At 35.2% G+C, this 20,740-nt stretch overlaps 4 protein-coding genes across 4 annotated transcripts; 2 read left to right on the forward strand and 2 right to left on the reverse strand.

The window, feature by feature from the left end:
• The first annotated feature begins 1,592 nt into the window (after positions 1 to 1,592).
• LOC109179279 (lysine-rich arabinogalactan protein 19-like) lies at positions 1,593 to 2,105 on the forward strand. Its single transcript, XM_019328790.1, has one exon. The coding sequence runs from the start codon at positions 1,593 to 1,595 to the stop codon at positions 2,103 to 2,105; it is 513 nt and encodes a 170-aa protein (XP_019184335.1).
• A 627-nt stretch (positions 2,106 to 2,732) lies between these two features.
• On the reverse strand, positions 2,733 to 3,394 carry LOC109179290. Its single transcript, XM_019328797.1, has 2 exons — positions 3,215 to 3,394; positions 2,733 to 3,044 (listed from the first exon to the last, which is right to left on the reverse strand). The coding sequence occupies exons 1-2, from the start codon at positions 3,392 to 3,394 to the stop codon at positions 2,733 to 2,735; spliced, it is 492 nt and encodes a 163-aa protein (XP_019184342.1).
• Positions 3,395 to 6,674: 3,280 nt separating this feature from the next.
• LOC109178929 lies at positions 6,675 to 8,017 on the forward strand. The gene is made up of 2 exons (XM_019328481.1): positions 6,675 to 7,316; positions 7,524 to 8,017. Exons 1-2 carry the CDS (start codon positions 7,100 to 7,102, stop codon positions 7,865 to 7,867), a joined length of 561 nt encoding a protein of 186 aa, XP_019184026.1. The 5' UTR covers positions 6,675 to 7,099; the 3' UTR covers positions 7,868 to 8,017.
• Positions 8,018 to 8,189: 172 nt separating this feature from the next.
• On the reverse strand, positions 8,190 to 12,433 carry LOC109178900 (actin-related protein 2). The gene is made up of 15 exons (XM_019328455.1): positions 12,240 to 12,433; positions 11,704 to 11,814; positions 11,351 to 11,485; positions 11,144 to 11,215; positions 10,967 to 11,045; positions 10,695 to 10,744; positions 10,442 to 10,545; positions 10,268 to 10,336; positions 10,131 to 10,194; positions 9,845 to 9,913; positions 9,395 to 9,478; positions 9,213 to 9,271; positions 9,016 to 9,082; positions 8,839 to 8,922; positions 8,190 to 8,550 (listed from the first exon to the last, which is right to left on the reverse strand). Exons 1-15 carry the CDS (start codon positions 12,279 to 12,281, stop codon positions 8,470 to 8,472), a joined length of 1,170 nt encoding a protein of 389 aa, XP_019184000.1. The 5' UTR covers positions 12,282 to 12,433; the 3' UTR covers positions 8,190 to 8,469.
• Between the last annotated feature and the right edge of the window lie 8,307 nt (positions 12,434 to 20,740).

Genomic DNA, 20,740 nt, shown 5'->3' on the forward strand with positions numbered 1-20,740 from the left:
ATTAACAGCTATTGGGATTGATGGGAATGACAGTATCTTCCCACTGGCTTATGCCATTGTTGAAGGAGAAACCAAGGATTCATGGATCTGGTTCTTGAATTTCATTAAAACAGACCTAGAAATCACTCGTGAAGCAGAACACCAGCTTACATTTATCTCAGGTATAAACATTTATCTCATACCAGTGTAATCTGTTATACTCTCCTTATCTATAATATGTTTTGTTTTTTTAAATTGGTTGCAGACAAACAGAAAGGGCTTCTTCCAGCTTTTGAAGAAGTGTTTCCATATGCCTCACATAGATTTTGTGTGAGGCATCTTCATGGGAACATGAAGCTTGCAGGATTTCTAGGCAAAGCAATGAAGGATGCACTCTGGACAGCAGCCAAGGCAACTACAGTTAACAGCTTCAGAGAAGCTATGTTAGAAATCAGGAAGTTGGATGAAGAGGCTTATCAGTGGCTAGGAGATAAACACCCTTCAGAATGGTCAAGGTCACATTTCACTCCCTTTGCTAGAAGTGATGCCTTAGTTAACAACATTTCTGAAAGTTTCAATGCCCTTATAGTAGATGCAAGGAAACAACCTCTGATTTCTTGTCTAGAAACTATTAGGAAATTATTGATGACAAAGTTCTTTGAAAATAAACAGAAACCTGTGAAATGGAAAGGTCCTTTCTGTCCTAACATTATGAAAAAGATAGATTCTATTGAGAAGGATGCCAATGGGTGTTTAGGGAATCAAGCAGATGAAAACTTATTTGAGATAAGGTGCATGTCAGTGTTAGGGGGGATAGAGCAGCATTCTGTGGATTTGTTTAGGGGTACTTGTAGCTGTAGAAAGTGGGACTTAACAGGGATACCATGTAAGCATGCTGTGTGTGCCATTTGGATTAGACATGGTAATGGTCCAATACATCATTATGTAGACCCTTGCTACTCTATTACCAACTACTTGAATACATATGGGGGAAGGATTAAGCCACTGGCTGGTCCTAAAGAATGGCCCATTTCAAACCAAGAACCACCATTGCCACCTCTGTACAATAGCAAGCCTGGAAGACCAAGAAAGTTGAGGAAGAGAGGCAGAGATGAAATGACCAAAGATGGCACACATGTTAACCCAAGTTTGCTTGTTAAGCATTGCAAGAAATGCAACAAAATAGGCCATAACTCTAGGACATGCCCAGATGATCCAACTACAAGTCAAAGAAAGGTAATGTTGACTGATTATGTAGCTGGCAGTAATGTTTATTTTTCTTCTCTGATTATTCCCAGATGATCCAGCATTGCAGTAATGTTTATTTTTCTTCTCTGATTATGTAGCTGGCTCCAAAGAAAAAAAGGAACAGAAAGAAGAAAAATGTTGCTGCCCCACCAGTTCAACCTTGTGCTTCCTCACAAGCATCTTCAGGTTTGATAGAAGAAAATATAGATTTCTGGAATGAAGCAGCAGATTTTGCAGCTTTGTTTGACCACAATGCACCTATGGCAGGTTTGGTTGGCACTCAGCATGAAGAAATCTCTATTACTCAGCCAGAAGGTATCTTTGGGATGACTCAGCAACCAATCACCCCATCTTAGGCACCAAGCATGACTCAACCACCTCAAGCACCAGTCAGGCCACCTCAAGCACCAGTCAGACCACCTCAAGCACCAGTCAGACCACCTCTGGCACCAATCAGAAGACCTAAGGCACCAATCAGAAGACCTCAAGCATCAAGCATGACCCAGGCACCAATCAGGCCACCTCAAACACTCAGTAGGCCAGCTCTGGCACCATCTCAGACTCAGGCACCAAGCATACCACCTCAAGCACTCAGCAGACCAGCTCTGACACCATCTCAGACTCAGGCACCAAGCATACCACCTCAAGCACTCAGCAGACCAGCTCTGGCACCATCTCAGACTCAGGCACCAAGCATACCACCTCAAGCACCAAGCATACCACCTCAGGCACCAATCAGGTCTACATTAGGGTTAAAATCAAAATCAAAGAAGATGAAGAATACCTCTGACACACCTGTTCGTAGGAGGACAAGATCCACAACAACTCTCAAGTGTAGGTTCACCAACACATCGGACACACCTCTAAACATTGAGTAAACTTGACTTCTAGACTGATGCTTTGGTACTGTGAAACTGAAATTGGTTGTATGTATGCATATATTCTAGATTTAGTTTTTGGTAGGCTACTGTGAAACTCAAACTTGGATGTAGCTTATGTTTTGGTACTGTGAAACTGAAACTGCTTGTATCTATGCATATATTATGGAATTATGGAATTAGTTTTTGGTAGGCAACTGTGTAACTCAAACTTGGATGTAGCTTATGACAGAATCTGGATTGGTTTTTTGCTACATTGATGTACTTAATCAATTTGGAATGACATGCCTTGTATGGCTATATTCTGAACATGGATCTCTTTTATTTTCTGTTCTTTGATATGCCTTAGAATTGCTACTTTTTGGGACAATTACCACTACCACATTCCTTAAAAGATGAACAAGTAACATTGCAATAATGCCATAACAGTTACCATTCCTTAAAAGATGAACAATTAACATTGTCATAACACATAGAATTACCATTGTGATAACAGTTACAATTACCAAATTCATTACAATTACCATTGTCAAATTCATTACAATGCATAACACTGCCATACACAAAAAAGCAAAACATAACACTCCTTATGTCAAAACACACACTGCATAACACTGCCAAAGACACTTATGGGAGCAAATACACCTCATTCTTAAAACCTAACCTCTCATTTTTTCCATTACCACTTGTAAAATAAGCAATTAACAATACAATAAGCCCACATACAACAAGCAGCTTCATTGAACTACATCTTTTGCTCCTACGCATATCTTTCAAATCACCATCTTCCCCTCTTGGAACACTTCTAGGCTTTGATTTTAATTTTGCTTTTTCTTCTTCACATTTGTTAATTTTCTTCAGAAGCCCCGGTATAATCCTCTTAGACCTAGGGCACATTGGAGGATCATACCACTTCACAAACGTATAGCTAGATCCATCCTGAAAATTTGCAACAATAGCAATCAAAACCACTACAAACAATTATAAATTCCAGTAAATTAATTTAAGTCACTCTGCAAAAACAAAAACAAAATTTGAAAGCAAAAAAAAAAAAAAAAAAAAAAAAAAAAAAAAAAAAAAAAAAACCAATTACGAATTTCAGTACTAACCTTACATCCCGAGCATTCCCAGTACCTCCTACCGGGGTTGTCATTTGTCCATGATGTTCTCAAACTCAGTTCTTGACCACATTCGCATACTTCGGTTGAAATCCATTCCCCATACATATAAGTCTTTCTCGTTGTTGAAGAACTCGAAGAATGACTGAGTACTACCTTCGATCCTTCCATTGAGAATTTCAGAATGAATCCCCTAACCCTAACCCTGTTCTGTTTATCGACATACACTCAAGTGAAGGAAGAAATATAAGGAAGAGAAGAAGACCATATAAAAAGACGTGTTTGCCCTTCTCATAGACGGCTAAGAGACGGAGAATTTCACAGAGGAGCAAAAGTGTTCACCGTTGAATAACGGTGGCTACTAAATGGCAATTTTAATTATGGAGGATGAAAATTGTCGACACCCTAATAAGTCTAGGACCAAAAATGGAATTAACTCTAAAATTTATTATTAAAATTTATTAAAAATGACAACTCAGTTGCCACGTAAGCAGGTAACATGCTAAAATTGATGGTAACCTACTATCCGGTGAAATTGCATACATTTAGAGTGTTCAGTGGCCTAATTGCACATTTTTTGAGTGTTCGGTGGCCTAATTGCACTTTTTTTGCGTTGAGTGGCCTAATTGCATTTTTAGATTACGTTCAGTGTCTAATTTGAACCTTATTCCAAAAAAAATTTACGTGAAACGACGTCGTTTTTGAACCGTGATCCACACATTTGTGTGGACCACAATTCACGCAATAACTATTGCTATTCCAACTCACCCCTTTTCATTACTACACTATTCAATTCAATCACCCTTTGTTTTTGGCTTAGCATGCATGAATCAATAAATATAAAGGTCCAGTCATTGTAATCTCTATATATATATAGAGAGAGAGAGATAGATAAAGATGCAGTCATTGTAATCTATTGAATCAATAAATATAATTACAATTATTATCCACATATACATTCAAATATAATTAATACAATGCACTCAAAAATGTAACTGAACAGGTGAAGTATGATTTTTATATAAGAAATCATAAGTTTAATAATTGCCAACATCTTTTCAGTTGAGCCTTGTTCTATGTTTAATTCGCAAACTAATATTTAAAAAAAAAAATGAGATTTAACTTGTGTAAACCCTTAAAAAGTGAGAAAACCATTACACTAAGCCCATCGCCGCCTAATCCGCAAATTATGCTGTGCAACCGAATGCACCTTGCAAGGTGCATACGGTTGCAAAACGGCGCCGTTTTGGTTAAAAAAACGCGCGTCCCACTTAAAGATGAAATCAGGTTCGATTCCCGGCAATAGCATTTTTATATATCCAGAAATTCATAACTATATATCCAGAAATTCATAACTATATATCCACAAATTTATAACTATATATCCACAGTGAATAAATGAAGTAAAAATCCACAATGAATGAATGAATGAATGAAGTAAAAATCCACAATGAATGAATGAATGAATGAATGAAGTAAAAATTCACAATGAATGAACTAAATATCCACAATGATTGAACTAAATATCCACAATGAATGAACTAAATATCCATAAATTCATAACTATATATCCATAAATTCATAACTATATATCCACAGTGAATGAATGAAGTAAATATCTACCATGAATGAACTAAATATCCACAATGAATGAACTAAATATCCATAAATTCATAACTATATATCCACAAATTTATAACTATATATCCAGAAATTCATAACTATATATCCACAATAATGCTATTGCCGAAAATCGAACCTGAATTTTTCTTTTTTAAGTGAGACGCGCGTTTTTAGTCAAAACGACGTCGTTTTGCGTCGTATGCACCATGCGCATGGTACATTCGGTTGCACGGCATAACTATTGCGCCTAATCTCATTATTGAGATCATCATTACAATTTCAACTTCATATAAAGCAATAGTACGGATTAGTGTTAAAGAATTAAAGATGACCAGGTCAAAATCTTGACCTACCATAACTTTGCACTTTTCCACAAATCACATGTTATTCTGCTACCCATCTTTTTTATTTTTATTTATTTTATTATTATTATTATTACAACTGCTTTGTTTCTTTTCTTGGAAAATTAAAGGGGTTATAACCTCATTTAAGCTTGTATTTGGATATTGGTTTTAATTGATTTAGGCCATGTTTGATACGTTAAAGAATGTGTTTGATTAATTAATTTTTTGTAATAACTTATTGTTCCAAAATATTAAAATTCAAAAAGCTACTCAAAGCTGTTTTTTGAGAAAGTCATTTTATTTTTCTACAATCAGCTAATATTATCAACTAATGAAACTCACTAACACAATCAGCTAACAACTATTTTCTAAACACCCCTTAATCACCGAATGTTCTCGACCAAGACCAATCAACTAGATCATATGTAGTTAATCTAACCACAAATTTTCTCGACCACCCAACTGGATCTGAATGTTATGCAAACTGAAATGCAAATTCAATTAATGTTGAGATAAAGTTGAGACCCACCTCACCTCCAATTCAAAACAAGTCTCGTGAAGTGCAGAGTGATTAAAACTTTTCACTCAAAATGGATGAACACAAGTCAGCAAGCAGAGGAGTGGTCATGCAATGCCACCCAAATGGCAACCCAAAGTTAAAGCTCCATAGGCCATAGCCCATGCATAATAAATGTTATCATCATATCACTGCCCTCATATTATCCTCCTCACATGACTACTCAAGCTCCATTCAATTAATCCTCCTTCCCCACATTTTTCCCTTGATATAATAATGGGGTATCTTGAACTTAACCCGACAAATTAAATCTTCACAAGTGTATATTAAGTTTAGGGATTTTCCAACAAATATGGTGATAAACTTTTAGGTGAGCTTTAAGATCAATAAGAAAAGAGAAAATAATAATAATAATTGTTGGTTTTACGGCTACAGGGTAGCCAGATGGCGGGTCAACACAATTGTAAAATCAAAAGGCCGGAGAAATTAAAAGAGAAAGTTGGCAGAGTAATTACACTAAAATTGAATTCAGAACACCGTTATAATGTGCTCCAAGGGAACATTTATACAAGCTCTATGTGCCTTGGAAATGAAAGAAGGAAGGAATTAACAAATTAGGACTTAGGAAAGCTTCCAAACCGCCTTGCCTCTTTCCTAATATTGAAAAATGAAAATGAAATCCCACGCCAAATCTAGAGAAATCTTCAGAAGATCCTCTCTAACCGCATCTAAGTGCAGCAACCGACCAAGAATTCCAGCCAATTGCCTTCGATAGTCGTCCAACCGTGCCTACCACGCGAATCATACGCCTCGGCACGGGGCCAAGCTACTGGACTCCTCCCGTCTTCTGGGTAACGTGATCAAACTGTGAGCCCCGACCACCAAGGTATACTCCTGACTGAGTACCCTACTCGGGGTATGCATTAATAATAATAATAATTGAAAAGTTGAAGAGTTGGGTAGGTTGAATTAACAGGGTTGGGTTGCAGGAGTGATAGTTGGGACAAGCTAAGGTTGTGTATATTTATATATGAGGCGGCTTAGGTTAGGAGAGGCAAGAAAAAGGAAAATTGTGTCCTCTCTCCTACACATCCACTACACAATCTGCCAAACAAAGTTCACATGCATCTTTTAGTTTGTCTGTGGTACTGAGAGAGAGAAAGAGAGAGAATAGTTTGGCCTTGTGTTTCCCAACTCTACTAGCTAAGCAAGTAGATTTGGCAGTGCAGTGCAGGTGCCTCACTTTTACCCAGTTGGCATTCTTTCACCATTATCCCTATACTCACACTTTGCCTTGCTTCTCAGCCACACTACAATCTTACCCACTCCATCCTTTCCTAGCCTCAAACCAAAACTCAAACTCAAACTCACTCTTCTTGGAGTTTTTCTGCAATGACTTCACCTCCTCCTGTTTTCTTGTTTTTTTGCTGCTTCTTCTTCTTCTTCTTCTTCTTCACTCTGTCCTCACTCCCTCTTCATGTTGTGGCACCACCACCAAGAGGTCCAAGACTAGCCCATATCCCTGATCCCCAGATCACTGTCATGGGAATGGTTTACTGTGACATCTGCTCCAATAATTCCTTCTCCAGGCACAGCTACTTCATGCCAGGTATCTATAATCTCTCTCTCTATTCCTTTGTTCCCTGAAAACTTTCTGCTCTGTAAGTTGCAATTAGCATCAGTTGAAATGAAAGATTAAATACAACAAGTGATAGCAAGATTCACAAGTACTTGCATAGCATAGCATAGATCTTGTGAGAGTTGTATATACTAATAATTATTGGGTTGCAATATTTGTCCTACTACTGTTCAATAGGTGTGGAAGTGAAAATCGACTGCACATTCAAAGCAAGTTCACCAAAAACAGCAGAGCAAATAGAATTCTCAGTGAACAGGACTACAAACAGGTTTGGTATTTACAGGTTGGTGATACCTTCAGTGGATGGGATCGAGTGCGCCAGAGAGAACGAAATCGGGAATTCATGCCGGGCAAGCCTGCTGCACTCCTCATCCTCAGCCTGCAGTGTTCCTGCCTCAATAACCACAACTCAGGAAGTCACAGTCAAATCCAGAAGTGCCAACACCTGCATCTACAGCCTCAGTGCTTTGACTTTCAGACCCTCCAAGAAAAATGCTGCATTATGTGGAAATAAGCACTAAAGGAACACCAAAATTGGTTTTCCCTTCTCATCATATATATTGTGTGGATAACATATATCCTTCATTATCATAATCTCTATTTCTGTCTGCTTCCACTTCTCTATAAATGCATTCATATTCAAATTCAAAGTGAAACTTTAAAGTTGAAAATTTCTCATCTCAAATATTTGTGATCACATAGCCACAAAAATGATGGATGCTTCTCATACATATCTGAGTGTGTGACCGACCACCTTAAAAAGAATAATCCCAACATCCCACATTCCACAATCTTATGCATTATAATGTTCGATTTTTATTCAATGAAAAATGCAAAGGAACCCACAAATGAATGCAAAAAACTCATTGACGAGGGAACAATTAAGGTAAATAGAACTAGCAATAAGATTACAATGATACACTGTATGTTTCTCTTTTCTCTTTGGGAGGACTACCACACTAATTACACTACTGTCTCTGGGCTATAACAATTAACAAGTGCTTCAGTAAGAGAGCCATGTCACTTAACCGCAAACTCAAATCCTTAACAGGATCAGCATCGAGATTTACAGTGTAGCATTTGCAAAAATAAGTGATGTTGGGTGGGGAATGCATTATAAAACTCATGCCTGACCACACTTGCTTAAGCAAGCAACTCCTTCCTCCAAATAATCTTGTCTACTGATCCAAAACTCAGGCGCATCCTGCAGACATACCAAATCAACCGCTTTCAGTTGTTTTCTCACAGCATTGTCTTCAAATTATAAATTATTATTGCCCTATAGCCTAGGCCTCCTTTCACAATAGAAAGCATATTCTTAACAAAATGCCAAAATCAATAATCAATAATAATCATTACAGGGTGTTCATGTGGTGATTATAATATCAGGACATTCAGTAAAGTAAATTCAATCAGTAAAGTTTCTGTCAGAGTACCAAGAAAACCAGTGTGTTGGGGTTAGGGGAGAGAGGGAAGGAACTACTGCACACACCTTCATAATTCCTGCTAGAACTGCACCTCCAAGATACACCATATGTTTTCTTCTTGGAGGATCTTCTACCCTTAACCGCAGTTTCTATATTTGAATGAAAGAAACATTCATCTTCATGATTCAACTAAGGTACCATACAAAGTAACTTTTATAGATAGATCACTAGTGGAATAATACCTTCAACCCATCCTTGTTTCCTTTCAAAACAACGTCAAGATAGCGATCCAAAATCTCTTTCTCCAGGCTTTGGGGAGAGAAGTGGGGAGGGGAATACATAGTTGTTAATACTTAAGAATGAAAATGATCCAACAGTAATCAGGTTGATGGAAGCTCATACTCTTAGAAAATCAGTCAAAAGAATATAAATTCATTACCGGCTAGGTAGGCCAGGATACATTGTACTCCCTCCACTTAGAACTATATGTTGGTAAAGCTGCATGAAACAAACAAACAAACAAAAAGATACTAGGATTACAAAAGAGGGGAAATTATCTATGTAAAATGACAATAGTAAGCCAAAACATATCTATGAATTCTAGAATTTAAAGTTGTGTACCATCATCCTATTGTCAATATCCATTTCCTGAATGCAACGGAATACCATGTCAGCCATTCCATCACCTTCGACATCGATGAGTTCCTGCAAAAAAAAAAAGATAGTTCTTGACTTCCACAAAATTTCAAGCGGTCAAATCACTCAAATGCCTATTCTACAACAGCATGAAGTAATTCCATGAACACTAAATTTCATTTTTTGAACCATTTCAACACTAACTGATAGACACTCTCGAAAAAGGAAAAAAAAAAGTCATTTTTTGGTCAGGAAAAAAAAAATACAAACAAACAAAAGCAAAGAACTGCCTTCCCTATTCCTTCAAAGGGTGAAGTTTTCAACATAGTTGATTTTTTCTCCACCTACCAAATACCAATGCCTCCTGGATGAAGTATAAAACCTACGACTTCAGTTCTAGAAAACAAAAAATAAAACATGAGAATAAAGGCTTACGGGAGTGAAAAGAGCTTCAGGTGCTTGGAACCTCTCAGTGCCCACTTTGATTACTCTCCCATCTGGAAGCTGTTAAAAAGCACCTCTTCAACAAACCAATACAATGTCTCCAACAAATACAGGTTTAGGCTGTATGTAAAGTGAAACACTACTGATTGATACCGGAATGATAAAGAAATTACAAAAAGGCTGCCTAAACTTTGGTTCCTTTACTTGCAACAATTTGCAGAAAGCCAGATGTACAAAATAAAGTCAGCTATGCATGTTACAAATGGAATCTACTCACAGTATAATTATTAACAAGGATAGTGGTCTCAAGCCCCAATTGATATTCTCGCTTATAATCATAACTGCAGTAAAATCAATTGTCAATATTTCACCAGAAATCAAGAGGATTAGAACATACAACATAACTTAATTCACCTAATGTAGCAGAGCTTTTCTTTAATATCCCTGACAGTCTCAAAATCAGCACTTCTATTCATTGCATACCTGCAAAAATAAAACCTTTGTGATATCCTAACTTTGATGCGTCTCCTGAAAAAGAATTACAGTAATTTTGTGTTGTTTTCTGATTTGAAATATACATTAACGCACCCTCTCCGAAATAGCAAATCAACTAGATAAGAAGTTATATGACGCCCAGCTACATTCATCCTTTTTGTAAGGTGAGGGAATGAGTAACCATCAACAACTGGAACCTGCATTAGATATGTTTACACAAGCATGATCCATTAGAAGCATTCTTTACCTACAAACATCACTATACTAATTGTTGTACTCACACTAACAAAAGGCTCTTATTAGCAAGGCAAATGTAATGAAGAAGATGTGATTTAGGATAATTTACCACATGAGTAACACCATCGCCAGAATCTATGACTAGTCCCGTCAGTAAACCTATATTAGTGATAACACAAAATGTGAATCAATCATACAATTGAGATCTATATATGCAGAATATTCTAATTCTAATTCAAATTTGACAGTATTCAATAGATACTGTAAAAAAAGTAGAGGTAGCTTGATGGCTAATTGCAATCAGTGGTTCATAGAAGTTTTTGAATATTTCCTACTCAAAAAATTAGAACTATATTTTTTTAACATTTTAAAACCAAGCACCTTGAGCATATAACGTTAGAACAGCTTGAATCTGAATGAATACACCAGCAAAGTTGTATTTCTCAAACATGGTTTCAACCTGTAATTCAAATACTTCCAGATCAAGAGCAAGAGCAAGATATAGTATGACATCATTAAAGAAATACTCAATCAAAATAAGAAATTTTATAAACAAACCATCTTTTCACGATTTTTTGATGGATTGAGAGGTGGATCAGTAAGCAGGATTTTGCATTCTGTTGGATCAACCTTCAGAAACAGAATGGAAAGTAAAGCCCTATCAGTTAATAATAAACAGTATTACACAAAATCTATTTTGAATGACAGGTTATATTATTAGACAAACTTTAATTTAAAGTGTAATCAAGAAGGCAGAATAATGACCTTCAATTCATTATAAAAAGCATGGTCCCAGACATGCCCCATATCATCCCAATTTTGCACAATGCCATTGTTGACAGGATAAGATATATCCAATTGGTGCCGCAACTTTAAGCAGGAATCTCCAACAACAACATCCTACATCAAAAAATGTACTCAGATCTTGGGAGCGTAATCTCAAGTGAATGATTAGATCCTTTGGCAAAATGAGAGAAGTCAAAGTTGGAGTCCATACTAGAAGTGTTAAATTGAGTAAGAAATCTTATAAATATACAATTTTGCAATGAGAGAAGGTGGATACATCCATTGAAAAACTTAATACCCAAAGATAACGAATAGGAGAAAGAATCTTTCACCTTGATGTCTTGTTCCATAAGAGATTCTTCATATCGTAGCATTGGCCTCCCCACCACGCAAGGGAAGACGGATGTGGGGAAATTCTCATTTGCAAAACCACACTTGACATACTGCAGTCACATGAAAATATTCAGAGTAACCATTACCCAGCAAAGAAGCCAAGCATATTTACATTGTACACAATAGAAAGCAAGAATTCTACATCATCATAATCTTCCTGTATATTATGTATTAATGATAAGGTTTTTTCTTCTCAATATACAATGTTGATCCCATACAATCAGAACCCGCTGAACGAAGAAGCTATCCATTTCATTTAAGGAATTTGACCAAAATGAGCAGAACACAAACTGATTAAGCACATATAGGTTGTTTCATACTATCGGGTTCTGACCAACATCAGCAGATCACAAGCTCATTAGACAACATTCGGAATCTATTTCAATTCTGTTCAACGGTGTCTCAGAAGATCACTGGACCGAAGGGAAGAGAGGAAGCAGTGACGACAATTGAATCAAAGAAAGAAGATAATTACCCCGGTGCCATTGTCGCAGACGACGACTTTCTTGTTGTCCATCGCGCATCTACTCGTAGCTGTGGTGATCTTTCAACTCATACATCCGCTGCTGAAATCTCAGACTTGGGTAGTTTGGTGGAGTGCTTGCAAAAGCGGCAAACGCCGGCCCGGTTGCTTTAGAGTTTAGACTTATTACAGATTTGCGCTAAAATTCACGTCAATTTGTTTTCTACTCCTTCTAGATAATATATTTATACTTTCACCCATGGCGGAGTTACTTTATTTTGGAATTAATTGAGGCCTGTTTCACCCGCATTGCAATGAAAAACTATTTAATAAGTTAACTTATTGAAATTAAGATATTTGGTAAAATTAGTTGTTGAATCTACTATACTAATAAGAGGTCAAGAGAATTAGGCCTATAATTGGTAGAAAAAAATAACGATTAAATTTTTTAATTAAATAAATAGCTCAGATTGATCAGATTTTAATTTTTCCTTTTAAGATTTTCTAATTTTCTATCTACTATATTAATAAGATCCAAGAGAGTTAGGCCTATAATTGATAGAAAAAAATGACAGTTAAATTTTTTAATTAAATAAATTGATCAGATTTTAATTTTTCCTTAAGATTTCCTAATTTTTCCTTAAATGAATATGATTATCCGTTAACTTTTCTGTTAATTTCTGTTAGTTCACCGTTAACTTACTCATTATTTCAATATAAGAAAGGTCTTAGGTTCGACCTCATCCCAATCAAAGTTGAAATAATTAGTACTCTATTTTACTATTATTAAATTAAATAATAATTTAGTAGCTACAACAAAAAATAATACATATGCATTTCTTTAATTTAGAATTATGTGTCTACAATGTCTTTATTTAAAAAAATTATTCATTATCCTAAATTAAATAATAAGAGAAATAGCATTCAAAAAAAAAAATAATAAGAGAAATAATTTCATTAGTTATATTGTATTTATTTTTCTCCCATATAAAAATTCTTTACATTCAAATTCATCAATTGATTATATTCGCTACATTGTCCCCAATGTCTTTATTAAAAAAAAAATATTCATTATCAATAAATTAATTAAGAGAAATAATTTTATTAGTTATATTGTCTTTATATTTCTCCAATGTAAAAATTATTCACATTCAAATTCATCAATTGATTATATTCACTACATTGTCTATTGTCTTTTTTTGTGCACTATTTTTAATTAAATATCAAAGTTATAATACAAAATAATGTTATATATTTATTTACCAAGTATTTATTAATACCATGAAAATTTTAAAAAATATAATTAATAAAGCCAATCATATTAACTACTTGAGGGATTTGTTGATAAAGAGAGTATTCAAATCACACAACAAATTGAAGTGAGAACTACCTCGCAATGTCCTTGTTTGACAATCAGCAGTTAGCGGTTAGCATCAGCGGATTTGACCAACGAATTATATCAACGGTTGCTAAAACGATTAACATGTAAAATGACCTAAGGGTATACATATATTTAATAATAATAATAATAATAATAATTTTTTAAAAAAAATAAAAAAATATATAATTAAGCCTATCATATTAACTACTTGGGGATTTTTTTGACAAAAAGAAATATTCAAATCACACAACAAATTAAAATGGGAAACTACATCGCAATGTCCTTATTTGGTAATCAGCAGTTAGCTCTTCAATACTAGTATATATTTAACATTTTATGCCCTAGTTTTTATTTGATATCCCTTATGTCTCGTATTTTGTTTCAACCATACCTATACAATTATTTTATTGACAGTTATAATCCATCTTAACTATATTATCTTGCATTTGAAAACTTAGAATTACCTATTTAAATACGCAAATTCAACATTCAATTATCTATGCATGAACGATTCCAATATAATCTTGCCTTGATATACTTTAAATTACTTATTTAAAAAAAAAAAAAAACATTGGGCATTATCTCAATTGCGCATAAAAAAAACTAGTAATATTATAAATGTAGAAAGACATAAAAAAGATATTTTTTTTTATAAAGTTATATATTCAAATTTAACTCAAGCTAAGATAAAAATTGGTAAATGTCAATAGTTAAATGATCATTCATGAATTTAACTCTAACATAATAGAGTTGTTATACCATGAACTATGATGCATTTTGCAAAGTGGGCCCCGGTCACTTCTAGAATATATTAGTTTTTTGCGTGCATTGTGCAAATGGGATGGGATAGTGCCCAATGATCAATAATTCAAAGTATATAAATGAAAGGGTAAACGGCGTTTTTGGTCCCTCAATTATTTTATTTTTGGAAATTTAGTCCCTGTCAATTGATTTAAACAAATCTAATCCTTTAATTGTTAATAATATGCCACATTTGGTCCCTCACATTATATAACTATTTTTTTTACGCGCTTTGCGCGAATGGAATAATGCCCAATGATTATTTTAGAGTTAATGCCGTTTTTGGTCCTAGAGTTATTGGGACATTGACATTTTTCATCCTCCATAATAAAAATTGTCATTTAGTAGCCACTGTTATTAGTCGTTAGACACTTTTAGTCTTTCGTCTAAATTTCTGTTTGTTGACCGTGAAAATGAAGGGTGTTTCTGTCTTTTTCAGTCTTCTTCTTCATTTCTGTTTACTGTTCTTTGGCGATGACGATGCCAATGGTATAGAACTTGCCTATGTCAAGAAGTTGTAATTTTGGGCAAAGTAAGCTCCAAAAGCCGTGCTCATCAAGAAATTGAATGTGCTCCTTATGATTCCCATCTGAAAATTGCAACCCCTTTCTGTGATGATAAGCTTAAAGAGATTCTGGTCGTTTCTAGGGCATAATATACTCAAAATTGGGGGAAATATATTAATACAGGTGGCTTATTCAATATGAAAATATGGTGTTCCCCTTTAACCTCCACTATCTATGCCGCCCCTCGCCACCCGCTGCTAACCAATGCTTCCTTGTACAGCCCAAGGAACATAAATTAGCACTCTCTTGGAACCCAATTTTCCCAGATCCAGGTCCTTCGCCAGGTTGAAATATGAGCGGAAAGCTTGTTGCCGGAAACCATGGAGAACCCGGCGATCTTCATGGAGCCGCCCATCAAAATCCCAGCAAGAGGCAGCAGCCGGCGGCAGAATTGCGGGTCCTTCGCCTATTGCTCTGGATTTAACGTGAATATTGGACTTCACTGGTCGCGATGGCAGAACTGCCTTCCCGGCGGATCAACGAACGGCGACGGAGAAAGAGGCAGCAGCCAGCGACGAGCTACGGCTGTTTATACGGTATGACGTCGACGATGGGGAGAGGCGGTGGATGGTTCAGGCCAGCGACAAAGAAAAGGGTCGGACGGTGATGGAGGTGACCTGGTTCGGGTGAGGGTGGTGCTGGGTCCGGCTGGTTTCCGCTCTGGCTGGCGATCACTCCCTCTCTCTCCGCGTTCTTCTCCCTCTCTCTCCAATATTGTCTGGCTGCGCATGGATGTGTAAAACAGCATCGAAGATTCGAAGATAAGGTTAGAGAAGAAGAACACATGGAAGGACAAAAATACTCCTAATTTAGATGGTCAACAAACGAAAATTTATACGGAGGATCAAAAGTGTCCAATGATCAATAACAGTGGCTACTAATTGGCAATTTTTATTATGGAGGATGAAAAATGTCAATGCCTCAATAAGTCTAGGACAAAAAATGGCATTAACTCATTATTTTAAATAAGTATTTCAAAGTATATCAATGTAATATTATATAGGAGATGTTTATGCATAGGTAAATAAATGTTGAATTTGTTTATTTAAATCGGTAATTTAAAGTATATAAATGCAAGATAATATATGAGTGATTGATTATAATTGTCACTAAAATAAATGTTTGCAACTTTGTAATAATGCTAGTGTAAATATTTAGTCTTAAAGCGATAGTCTAAATAAATACTACTTTTGGTTTAAATTTCTTTAATTCTTCTTAATTCTCTTTTGGGTAGCATTGTCATTGTTTTCATCTTCAGTACATATCGTCCTTTTTTTTTTTATTCGTAGTGTGTCATGCGCAATTGAGTTACTAGTGATAGCATAAAGAGATTCATCATGTAATGAGATTATGGTGTATGAAGCTTTAGAGTTGTCTTGCTGTGTATATGACTGGGATTTTAGTTTAATATGAACTCTTTTACAAGAATCAACTGAAATTTGGTAGTTGTAGTTTTCCCCTACATGTTTCATGTGTTGTGAGATGTGTGTCGTAGGTTATCATGTGAAAGTATTGAACAAAATATTAATATTTATTATATTTGTATAAAATACTTGGTAAATAAATAATATAACATGTTTTGTATTGTGAAAGTATGAACCATTCATTTTAATAAATAATTACTACCAAAAACATTTTTTTTATTCCAATTAAAGGGCCTAACATTATTGGCTCTTATTAGATTTGTAGATAGATGTAGATGTAGATTAGAATTATTTTTAATAATTTATTTTTCATGAGGTTATAATTGGCCAATCCTTTCAACTATTTAACCTTCTTCTTTAACGTACGCACTACTACAAAATGGAGCAAAGAAATTCTACTTTAAGCTACCCTTCTTTAAACAAGGGTAGTGTATTATTTAAAAAAAAAAGGGGCGGTGGCATAATTGTAATTAAATGAATAAGAAACCGCTACCCTTTCTAAAAGAAGGGTAGCGGTTTTAAAAAAAAAAAAGAAGACGAAAAGAGTTTCCGCTGCCCTTTCGCGTAGCAAAGGGCAGCGGAAACGATATTTGAAAAAAAAAAAAAAAAAAAACAGATCGAAATTAAATTATAAAAAACCAAACCCTCACCTGGCCGCGTTCTCCATCCTCATCGCTCACATCTCACAATCGTACCCTCACCTCACGGCCGGCATCTCCGTAGGACACGGTGATCACCTCACCGCATCTCCGGCCTCGACTCCCGGCGAGAACACGGCGACGCCTCACCTCACCGTCGACTCCCTCAGCCGTCGCTACAGTACGCGCGTTCTCCTCACCGCCACCGTCTCATCATCGATTCACCGCCCCACGCCCTCATCCGCCGTCTCCACCGCCACAGTGTCGCCGCCGCTGCTTCGATCCACCGCTCCAGCCGCTGTTTCGTCCATCAGGTAAGGTTTTTTTTTTGGTTAATTTGTTTTTTGTTGTTATTTTTTATATAATTACATTAGAGAGATTTGGGTGTTCCTATGGCGGTTTCCCCTCTCTATGCTTCAGTGATTCCTTTAGGTTTTGTCCGCATGCAAAAACTGGGTAAATAATTTACTGTTCTTTCTGCCAAATATTTCATTCCAACAACAAACAACATACATATATATATAATGCTTCTTTCTGTTTCTTAAAACTGGGTAAATAATTTACTGCATTTTAGCTAGTTAAAAAGGATAGAAATTATTTGAAGAACATCATTTATTCATGTTTGTTCAATTGTATCCTTGACACTTGGTTTTGTTTGTTTGTAGACAAGCTTTAAGTAAACCATTCATTGAAGTGAGAAAACCATCTATTCTTGGATCCAATACTAGTCGTTCAGCATTCAATAAAATGACCTGCTTAATGGGTATAGCCCCTTCAGTTTACAAGGTTATCATATATAAAATGCATTCAAAGGAGAAGTTTTATCATAGAAAAATGCAATTATCATAGGCATCTTCTTAATTAAGATGCTTCAGTCTACAAGATTATCATAGAGCAATGCAGTTGCATAGGCATCTTCTTCTTAATTAACTTTAATAACCAAATGCTATAGCATGCTTTTACTTCCTTAACTTGCTTTCATGTGCTAGCTAACATTAGAGTAGCATTGTATCAATTGACGGATATGGATCGAAGTTGGATGCATGAGAAACGTACTACATTCAAATATATGCAAGGAGTTCAAGAGTTTATTATGTATTTATGATTTCTCTAGAGCTTAGTGTCAACAATTGAATTTTTTGTAATAATATGGTATATGAACACTATATTAATAGCTTCGCTGGTGGCCCATATACCATGAACCAGAGCATGACCTTGTTGGTTTATAAACTATTCTACCAGTGCAGGTGCGTTATGTCTTTGATGTAGGCTTTTGTAATTTTCTGTATGATCTTGTGAATAGTCTTGCCTAAATGTTTCTTTAATTTTTCGTATAATGTGGGACTGTGGTTGCAGAGACTAATGCATATGACTGTGTTTTGTAGGCAGCAATGGAAGTCCAACAGTTTCAACAGAGGAATTTGTTTGTTTTCATGGTTGTAGGATTCTGTCTGTTCCAAAAGCTTGCAGTATTTTAGTAAATGGTGCTGTTAAGAAGGGAGAGCATTTGGTGCCGCCATCAGCACTTGATTTGATCTTAAGAGTGACATTTCCTCCTTTAATTTTTGTTTATGTTTTGTTTTTAGGGCTCTTGATGCTATAGTATTGTAGTTGTTTCAAAGAAACAGGAAATTGAGAGCAATGGCTCTGAAAAGACAGCTTTCGAGTTCCTCCGCTGCTGCGAAACCAAGTGAAGTTCTGAGCGCTGGATCATCTCGGCCTGGGAAAGCCAATGCTAAGGTTAGAAGCTTTTCCTGATAAGCTTGAAGCTTCTGTGTGATTTTGTCAAGTCTTGTTCCGTTCTTACGCAATGCTTCTTTTAAATGTAGGAGAGATGTGAAAGTGGTTTTGAAGATGATGTGGATGATATTGAAAGTGTAAAGAAAATGACTGTTCAACAACTCAGATTAAATCTTAGGTAAATGCTATTATATGAATACACTATGATTTCGACTGGAAGTTCCTATGTCTGTATATTCATTTATTTACTTATATTAATTTTTTTGTTTCATATTTTAGAAATGTTACCTTTGACATCATTGGGGGGAAATCGAATACGTTTTGGCCTTTTGGGGCTGCCTAACCATTTATAGCAATATGCAATCGTATTTGAGACTATCATCTAACTTTGGAATGTGTAGGAGTGCCGAAAATTCCTGCTAGAGTTCCAAGCATGAGCTTGTCTTGGCCTTCAAGAGTTTCTTGAATGACATGAAAAATGGTATCCTTCAATCATGGAAGATCAGGTATATCCTGAAAAGAAGCTTTCAGATATTTTATTAATAGAATAGTTAAATTATATTTTATTAATTAACATATTTATTAATTTGATTAATTAAATTATTTTGTAGGTATTTGAAGGAAATTCGTACTCTACCAATGGAATAGATAGAATTCGAGACTTATGAGCAAAATATTTTTTGGAAGAGTATGTGTAACTTTTGTTTTAGATTAAATGTTATATTGTGTTGATAACTTATTATTGTGTTGAAAGTATTGGATTGATATAAAGTATTGTATTGATAGTATATGGTTGAGTGTTGATAATATTGTGTCTTGATAGTTTGTTGATAATATTATTTTTGATAGTTTGTTGATAATAGTGTTGATGGTTAGTATTATCTTTGATTATGTAGTGTATGAATAGGATTTTTATAAAAATTGGGACATTTAAAAATAAAAAATAATAATGAAATTTTCTTTAAAAAAAAAAAAAAAAAAAAAAAAACCAATCCGCTACCCTTCTTTTGTAAAAAGGGTAACGGATGCTTAAATAAAATAATAATAAAATAAGAAAATTCGCTACCCTTCTATATTTAGAAGGGTAGCGGATATTTAACTTTCCGCTACCCTTGTGAAAGGGTAGCGGAAAGCTCAAGGCTTTCAGCGTCCCTCAAATCCGCTACCCTTGTACAAGGGTAGCGGATAACCCTTTACAAGGGTAGCGGATGTGCATATCTGTACTAGTGACGCAAAATTATATTGAAGGAGATTCCGTTATACAAAAAACAATGCGAGGCTTCTAAATTGAAGAAGAAAAGATGCAAGTTTTGAAGGAGTTAGATGGCACTAGAAGGCTTATAGAGGAATTGAAGCTGAACCTCGAGAGAGCACAAACCGAAGAGATGCAAGCAAGAAAGGATTCTGAGCTAGCTAGATACCAGATCGATATAGTTTGGTGCTGTAGTTTGAGTTGGAGGATGTGGAACCAGGTCCGATTCTATCATTTTATAGGTTCAGGGCGTAGCAACAAAAATGGGCCTTACATGAATTTAATATACTCCTTTCATCCCATTTTATGTGTATGGTTCGGTTAACAAGGCTTGACTGAAGTTATTTTTAATTTAATTTTTCATAATATTAGGTTTAGTATTAATATACAAAATTTATATATTTAGAAACTACACTGAAAGTACTATTAAACACAAAAAAAAAATATTTAAAAATAAGTAAAAAATACTAAAGAAAATAAACAAAGAAGAAAAAATTAGTTTGATCAATTAATAGTTAGTAAGACAGACAAAATGAGACAGAGGGAGTACATTTTTATAACTAAAATTTAAATTAAATAATGAAAATACTAATGTCAAATAACTTGAAATAAGATTAAAAAGTTTTTAACAATTTTACATACATATAAAAACAATTCTAGATGTTTTCCTAAATCTAAAATAATCAATAACCGCATCAGTGCCTTAGTAAA

Source organism: Ipomoea nil, unplaced genomic scaffold (genome assembly GCF_001879475.1).
Source record: "Ipomoea nil cultivar Tokyo-kokei standard unplaced genomic scaffold, Asagao_1.1 scaffold0179, whole genome shotgun sequence".
NCBI lineage: Eukaryota > Viridiplantae > Streptophyta > Magnoliopsida > Solanales > Convolvulaceae > Ipomoea > Ipomoea nil.

Coding starts and splice junctions, on each gene's coding strand:
- LOC109178929 (XM_019328481.1), top strand. CDS start 7,100: ATGACTTCACCTCCTCCTGTTTTCTTGTTTTTTTGCTGCTTCTTCTTC. Junction 7,317..7,523: donor GCACAGCTACTTCATGCCAG/GTATCTATAATC, acceptor ACTGTTCAATAG/GTGTGGAAGTGAAAATCGAC.
- LOC109179279 (XM_019328790.1), top strand. CDS start 1,593: ATGACTCAACCACCTCAAGCACCAGTCAGGCCACCTCAAGCACCAGTC.
- LOC109178900 (XM_019328455.1), bottom strand. CDS start 12,281: ATGGACAACAAGAAAGTCGTCGTCTGCGACAATGGCACCGGG. Junction 11,046..11,143: donor CAAAAAATCGTGAAAAGATG/GTTTGTTTATAA, acceptor TTTGAATTACAG/GTTGAAACCATGTTTGAGAA. Junction 8,551..8,838: donor TTCTAGCAGGAATTATGAAG/GTGTGTGCAGTA, acceptor GTATGTCTGCAG/GATGCGCCTGAGTTTTGGAT.
- LOC109179290 (XM_019328797.1), bottom strand. CDS start 3,394: ATGGAAGGATCGAAGGTAGTACTCAGTCATTCTTCGAGTTCTTCAACA. Junction 3,045..3,214: donor GGGAATGCTCGGGATGTAAG/GTTAGTACTGAA, acceptor GCAAATTTTCAG/GATGGATCTAGCTATACGTT.